The 7,500-nt window shown below is 35.5% G+C and overlaps 2 protein-coding genes across 6 annotated transcripts in view; both read right to left on the bottom strand.

The window, feature by feature from the left end:
• Positions 1-657, bottom strand: part of LOC106873730 (josephin-1) — a 17,772-nt gene extending 17,115 nt beyond the window's left edge. The window contains exon 1 of one of the 4 annotated variants that reach the window (XM_089340596.1): positions 1-657. This exon is cut by the window's left edge and continues 52 nt beyond it. The gene's annotated coding sequence lies outside the window, so the exon portion shown is untranslated. The other 3 variants (XM_014921215.3, XM_014921216.3, XM_089340594.1) reach the window with 3 other exon arrangements.
• A 675-nt stretch (positions 658-1,332) lies between these two features.
• LOC106873729 (calmodulin) overlaps positions 1,333-7,500 on the bottom strand; it is a 92,876-nt gene continuing 86,708 nt past the window's right edge. Inside the window, exons 5-6 of one of the 2 annotated variants that reach the window (XM_089340676.1) lie at positions 7,255-7,306; positions 1,333-1,615 (exon numbers count right to left, since the gene is read on the bottom strand). In XM_089340676.1, coding sequence (XP_089196802.1) covers positions 7,302-7,306 — 5 coding nt within the window. In that variant the 3' untranslated portion in view covers positions 1,333-1,615; positions 7,255-7,301. The remainder of the gene's footprint in view (positions 1,616-7,254; positions 7,307-7,500) is intronic. The other variant, XM_089340675.1, reaches the window with a different exon arrangement.

Below are 7,500 nucleotides of genomic sequence, written 5' to 3'. Positions count from 1 at the left end.
TATGACGTTGAGCGAAAGAAAGAGGAGAGGGAGAGAGAGAGAGAGAGAAAAAATTGTAAAGAAGGTGAAGCGATAGGTTTTATAACACATGCGCCGTGAGTTCGAGTTTCACTGAAAATATTTATTTATTTGAAATCATTAAACTATGCACGAAAGTAATATTTGATCAATATCTGTTTATCGAAAGGCATCGATCTAAGTCGCTTTTATATATTCGATCGCCGTTTGATCGATACAAAGGTATCGATTAGCAGAAAGGATAAAGTACAGGTGATAAAAATACACTTTGTGGTATTTAAAATAGGTTCCTCTATATTCTAATTTTGGTTGATTTTTTTTATGTTACCCTCCGATAGGGACTGAAGTGTGGATGATGGATACACTGATATCGATTCAATTGATTTATCGATTCTTCCCAAACACATTACCAGTTTCTACATTACAAACCCCACAACTCACTCCTCGTCATGTGATCATTTTAATGATGACATGGGAATCACAGGAGACTGCTGTGTCTGAAAAATAGACGGGGTAGTCACGGCTGGAACACTTTTCACCACAAATCGATCGAATCAGAGTTAAATAGCAATAACAACAAAAAACAAGAAAACTCCCACAGCCAACACCGCCACCATCACCAGTTCATCACAAATATAACAACGATCCACACTTAAAGATGTTTTTTATTGCGAATATATTTTTTACATATTGTTTTTTATGAAAAAAACAAAAGAAGTGTGTGTATATGTATATATATATATATATATATATATATATATATATATATATATATATATATATATATATATATGTATAAATATATATACATATATATATATATATATATATATATATATATATATATATATATATAAATATATATATATATATATATATATATATATGTATGTGTGTGTGTATGAATACATAATTGTACATATGTGTATATAAATATATATTTGTATGTATATATATATATATTTGTATACATATATTTATATATATACACATACAAATATACCTACATACATGCATATATTTATACGTGTATATATGCATATATATGTATGTATATATATATATATATATATATATATATATATATATATATATATATATAGGTATGTATGTATTGTGTGTGTGTGTGTGTGAGTGTGTGTGAGTGTGTGTGTGTGTGTGTGTGTGTGCACAATTATATATAAATACGTATACATATACACGAAAGCACAAATATCAGTACATACACATATGAGGTGTGGTTTTTATTATTAGAGTCATTGAGTCCACTTACCCTTCTCTCCCCCCCTCTCTCTCTCTCTCTCTCTCCCTCTCTCTCTCTCTCTCTCTCTCCCTCTCTTTCTCTCTTGTTTCTCTCTCTTTTTTTTTTCTGTCTCTTGCTTTGATTCTCACTGTTGTCTGTCTTTCTCTCATCCCAACACTCTCTCTCTCTTTCTTTTTCTCTCTTTCTTTTTCTCTCTTTCTTTCTCGCTTACATACATCATCTCTTATAAGATTTTCATCCACAGGATTAAAAAAAAAGAAAAAAGAATTGTCCATGCTTTTCCAATCCTTCCGTGAGTCGCTGGCTATTTGGCTGTCATCATAGTAACGAATTCTGCAAAGAAAATAGAAAGAACATCATCATCATCATCATCATCATCATCGTCATCATCATCATCATCAACATCATCATCAATATCATTATTATTATTTTTGAGTGAGAGAGCAGTGCATGCCATCAAAGTGACACTGGGGTAAAATATACAAAGCCCAATATACCCATCATGACTACCCGTCTGATAAGGGTGCACCAGGCACATGCATCACAACCATATGTGCGCGGCATGGTGATCTCTTACCAAGATAAACATCGCATGACCTTGCAGGTAGGATCCAGTTAGAATACTCTTCAGGTCGAGTAGCCCATCCCCGCTCAAAAGGTCCCTGAATAAGGGTTGTTTAAACAAAACACCCATGTTTCCAAAGGTGAATCATTCAAACCCCAAAGAATTTCGCCTCAACACATGGCTGTGATGCTCCCCCACTACTTCTGCTCGTGATCAGAGATGCACATATCGTCAGCTACCAAGGAACATGCTCAACTGGTTACGGTCAAGCAACTGACAAGCAAATCTGTGGTATTGAGCAGAATATTTGCTGTAGCCCATCTTTTATACCAAGACAGAACAATGTACATGATAGCACTTCCAGTCAGTTAAGATGAGAAGCCATGAGATCCACTGCTTGGTACTGCATCAGGGCATTTATTATTATTATTATTATTATTATTATTATTATTATTATTTTGATTGATTGTGTGATTTTAAAAATAATCATCGGATTATTATGCGAAGCCGAATAGATTTTGGTCTGCCTGGAATATATTCAAAGGCAGGCTGTCTGTTACAGGTAATTTTCCCGGTCTGAAAAAACAAAAAAAATTCTTCAGTTTCCCAAGCAAATGATTGCTTTCTTTTCGTTGCCAAGCATTTCAGACATGGCGACTGAGGCAGGACGTATCCGTAAAATTTGAACACAAAGGGAGAAGCAAATGGAATTTAATGAAGATAACTCAGATTTGACTTGGAAACACAAAGAGAAATGCGATTTTCACAAGCAAATACGTGTCACCTCCGAAGCATCCATCCATCCATCCATCCATCCATCCATCCATCCATCCATCCATCCATCCATCCATCCATCCATCCATCTTGTCTTTCTACTATACCTGGGAGGGCCGTTGGGGGCAGAGTCCTATCAGAAGCAACTATCATTGCACTTTCTGACTGTATTCCCAAGCATGACCAACTTAGACTATAGATTTTATCCACTCATCTCGTTCTTTGTCTATTCCTAAATCTCTTGCCTTTTGGCTTTGCTTGAAGAACCTGTGTTGCGATTCTTTCCTGAGACATTCTAATCCCATCTTCGTAGCACCGGAGCTGTGACTTCTCAATGCGAAGTAGAGGCTTGACCAATTTCTAAAGCGTCCAATTATTCGCTGTATAACCCTTCTCAGTATATTTTGTCCACCCTCACACGTTCGCCACCACCGAATCCTTGCTTTTTCTTTCACATGTATCAATATAAATGCGTGGTGAGAGATAAATGAATAAATGAATAAATCGTTATTACATCTCGCTCTGATAAACTTTGTCTTTCATCCCTCCAGGGGCGAAAAAATAAAACCAAGAATTGGGGTAGGTGGCATCGTTTAACCCCTTTCCCTTAAAATTGCGAGTTTTGTGCTTAAATAAAGATATCATAATACTCTTTCACTCATTTACTTGTTTCAGTCATTTGATGTGGCCATGCTGGAGCACCGCCTTTAGTCGAGCAGTTCGACCCCAGGACTTATTCTTTGTAAGCCTAGTACTTATTCTATCGGTCTTTTTTGCCGAACCGCTAAGTTACGGGGAGGTAAACACACCACCATCAGTTGTCAAGAAAAAACTCTCTCGGGAATTGGTCACATGAGAGCAACTCTAGTCGACGTGCCTTTCTATAGAATTCCTTTTGGATTTCTAAAAAGAGTTCCTCGTTCTTTTCTCTCACACCCGTTTGATATTTCAACCTCTGTTTTGTAATTGTTGGATTCTTTCAAAACAGAAATAGTTTTCGTCCGTTGTTCTTTATTAGATATCTTGTAGTCCTACTGTGGGTATTTTATAGTAGTTTTCTAGTCGCATAAGAACCCTTCTTTCTTTTATTACTAGTTTATATAATTATTCGATGTAAGATTGCTTGCGGCCTACTCTAAAAGCAAAAATGTTTCTAATCTTACTAGTTCATCATCATCATCATCCTCATCATCATCACGATTCTTCTTCTTCTTCTTCTTCTTCTTCTTCTTCTTCTTCTCGTCGCGGTCGTCGTTGTTATCACCATCACCATCATCATCTTGATGTTATTTTGGCATTTTATCACCTTGAGATAGTCAGACGTGTTTCGTCTGATATTCATCAGCGTATGTTTTTTTTCAAAAATCAAATGAAACACCATGTTAAAATTTTATTTTAAAATAGAGGTAAGAGTTGCTTTATTTTTTGTTTTCTCCTTTAGGTTAAAAATATTCTAATTTTCGAGGAAGATATTTTATCTTCTTTCACTCGTAAACAAACAAAAAAGTTACGAAATAAAATCATCTCCGTAATTTCAAAAAAAAAAAAAAAAATATCGAATGTAAAAAAACAAAAAAATACGTTTTTGCAGAAAATAAACAGAAAAAGAAAACAAACTCGATTACTCAGCAGAAAAGATTTATTTCACAAGTAACGAATAACGACCTTTTGACAATGACTTTTTGAAAAATAACATCATTTGAACAATTTCAATGACACGAATAACGACTACAGCAACACCAGCAGCATTAACGCCCACAAGGAAGCATTCTGCCAAGCGCTACCTTTTCTAGCCTTTCTCCTTTAAGTGGAGTTTTTCTCAAATAGATGGGACCTAGATATGAACTACCTGGCGCAAATGCCAGATAATATATATATCTGACTAGAGTAAGTGCATCCGTACCTTAGTCTCTTAACAAACAGCGAGGAAATAACCCGTCAGCATCCCAACAACAATTTTCTGCTGCTGTTGCCACTACTATTACCACCACCACCACCACCACCACCACCACTACCACCACCACCATTGTCTCCAACGTTTAGTGAAATTCATCCACCCACAAAACCGAGTAACCCTTTTCCCAGCAACGCAGCATTTGAATTTGTGTATCGTATAGCAGTCAAGCTGCCCACGCTTCGAAACTGTCAAAACGGCTTTCACCAAATTTGTGGGATCCTCTTTACTCTGTTTGGCGACAGTGATGGTTCTGTGAGCACTACTCTTGCAAAGAAAGACTCCACCTTAATTGTCCCCTTTTCATCTAATCTCACATTGCACAAACACGCACCCCACCACACACATTCACACACACTGCAAATCTCCTTTAATTTTATCCAACTTCTTGCACATATTCTTGTATTAGTTCAAGCTTCTGCTCTCGTTCCGTCGTAAGAACTGATGCCTATGCTGAACGCCTCTTCGTTTATCTACATTTTTCTTTTTTAATTCAAGGCGAGTTATCGTCGAATGAGGAATTTTCTCAAATGCATTACATTGCTTCTGTTGGTCACTGGACGGGAAGAATCGTTTTTAAAAATACTCCCAAAAAACAAACAAACAAACGTGCATTTTTATGAGGAGTATTTTCCCCAGTCTAACAAAGAATAAAAGAATAAAAGAATGTGTGAATGTGTACGAATTTTTGTTCTTTGTGTCTTCGAGCAAGTGTATGATCGATATACTGTAGTTCCGTTTAATCTTGCTTAATTTTAGGGTAGATATTTTCTAAGATTTTTTCCAACGCTGCTTAATTTGCCCGTCACTGGCTACGCTGGTTGTCTGCCCTTGGAAGTCTGGTAGGAAAGTCATGTTTTGTATTCTGACGAGTGTGTGATGTAAAGTTATTGTCTTCTCAGATATTCTTTTCCGTTTTCTGTCTGTAAACTCGTTATTAATTCCTGTGCAAATCTCTGATGACCGTGTCTATACTCAAGATTTACTGTATCTTTGTATTTTTAATATACCTTAATCACTGGATGTGAGTGTGGATGCCCTATTCTGTTGACCACATGGTGTTTTTGACCTGTGAATATGAAGGTTTTTCTGGCATCCGTAGTGACTATTGTTCGACATTCTTAGTATGTTTTACAAATTGTTTATAAAATTATAGAGTTACTAGCAGTTGGACCTGGCGTTGCTCGTGTTTCCCGTGTTGAAGTTAAGCCCACCTCTGACCTTGTATTGAAATCTTCTACGTTCCCCGTGCCAACTATTACCCATAGACTATTCTATCGATTTTGTTGAAATTTTACACGGGTAAAAATGCAAAAGCTGCAGGAAAAATAACATCGTTATGGGAATTTTCATTCAAACGCCCGATTGAGCTCACAAAAATCGATGCCAACTGAGCATTATCGAGTTTTCGAAAAATTCCGGCCTTATTTGAACTTCAGGGCATGTGATATACCTATGTGCCAAAAATCATTAAAATCGGTTGGACAGTGTGGGAGGCGTTAGAGTAATTCCAAACATACAGACAGACAGTATGTACGGACCGGACCATCAAGGCAAATAAACCAGATATTGTTGTGAAAGACAAAAGCAATAAAGTTTGTTTATTGATTGACATGAATCCTGTGACCATAATATCTCGGCAAAAGAATTTAATAAAATATAAAATTTTGCTAATCGAAATCGAAAAGATGTGACATCTCAAGATGTGTACAATACCAGTGATTGTAGGAGCACTTGGAATGAGCAAAACAGGAACTGAAAATTATTTAAGAATGATCCCTGGCTTACCATTCATGCAGGAAGTGCAAAAGATTGTCTTAACTGGTACATCACACGTATTGAGAAGAGCATTGTCGCAGTGAATTTTCTCCCCCACCCCTTTATTTATTCATTTACTTTTCTATTTTTATTTTTTCCTTTTTCTCTCTCGGCAAGAAATGGAAACAGAACTGAAAGAAGATGCTGATGAAAATAATAATAATAATAATAATAATAATAATAATAATAATAATAATAATAATAATAATAATAATATCTGATATTAAATCACACGACAAACAGTTAGTAAGGGAATTGCAATTTGCTATGAAATATCACACAGTAAACCATAGTATTGTACGATATAATTATATATGGCGGGATATCACACGGCAAGCTCTATCTAACAAGTTACAATATATGTGTTTATATACATAGTGGAATATCACAAGGCAAACTGATACATAAACAGTTACAGTGGAATATCACATGGCAAACTGTATTTATAAGCTGTAATGTATTATAATAGGATATCATATGGAAAGTTGTATTTATAAACAATTACATATAGTGGGATATCACACGGTAAGCTGATTTATAAAACTACACTACATAGCAGGATATCACACAACAGGCTGTATTTATAAACAGTAATATATATTGGAGGGTATTACACGGCAAGTTGTAATGATAAACAATAACATATTAAAGGATATCACACGGTAAGCAGTATTTATAAAAAAAAAATTATATATAGCGGGATATCACACGGCAAGCTTTATTTATAAATGATAATATATAGCGGGATAGCACGCGGCAAGCTGTATTTATGAGGTATACTATATTACAGAATACCACACAGCAAAGTGTATATATGAACTATATTATATAGTAGAATATCACACGGCAAGCTGTATTTACCTGTTCCAGAGGAATGGTACAATTAGCACACAATACACACGTACAAATCAAACTGAAAACAGATAAAATATAATGTAATATATACAGGGTGCAATGGGTAAACTGTCGCCATTTTATATTTTTAATTTCGTGCATGCGCATTGTTTGTTTTTGAATTTGTCGACTACACAGTATAGTAGGGTCAGTTGGGCACCTTTTGTGAGAAACACAGCACCATGACGCAATTCACTCTGCTAGAAATTTGGA

The sequence above is a fragment of the Octopus bimaculoides genome, chromosome 23 (assembly GCF_046866305.1).
Source record: "Octopus bimaculoides isolate indiv1 chromosome 23, ASM4686630v1, whole genome shotgun sequence".
Taxonomy (NCBI): Eukaryota; Metazoa; Mollusca; class Cephalopoda; order Octopoda; family Octopodidae; genus Octopus; species Octopus bimaculoides.
The sequence above is the reverse complement of the archived record's forward strand: the minus strand, read 5'-3'. Positions and strand labels throughout refer to the sequence as shown.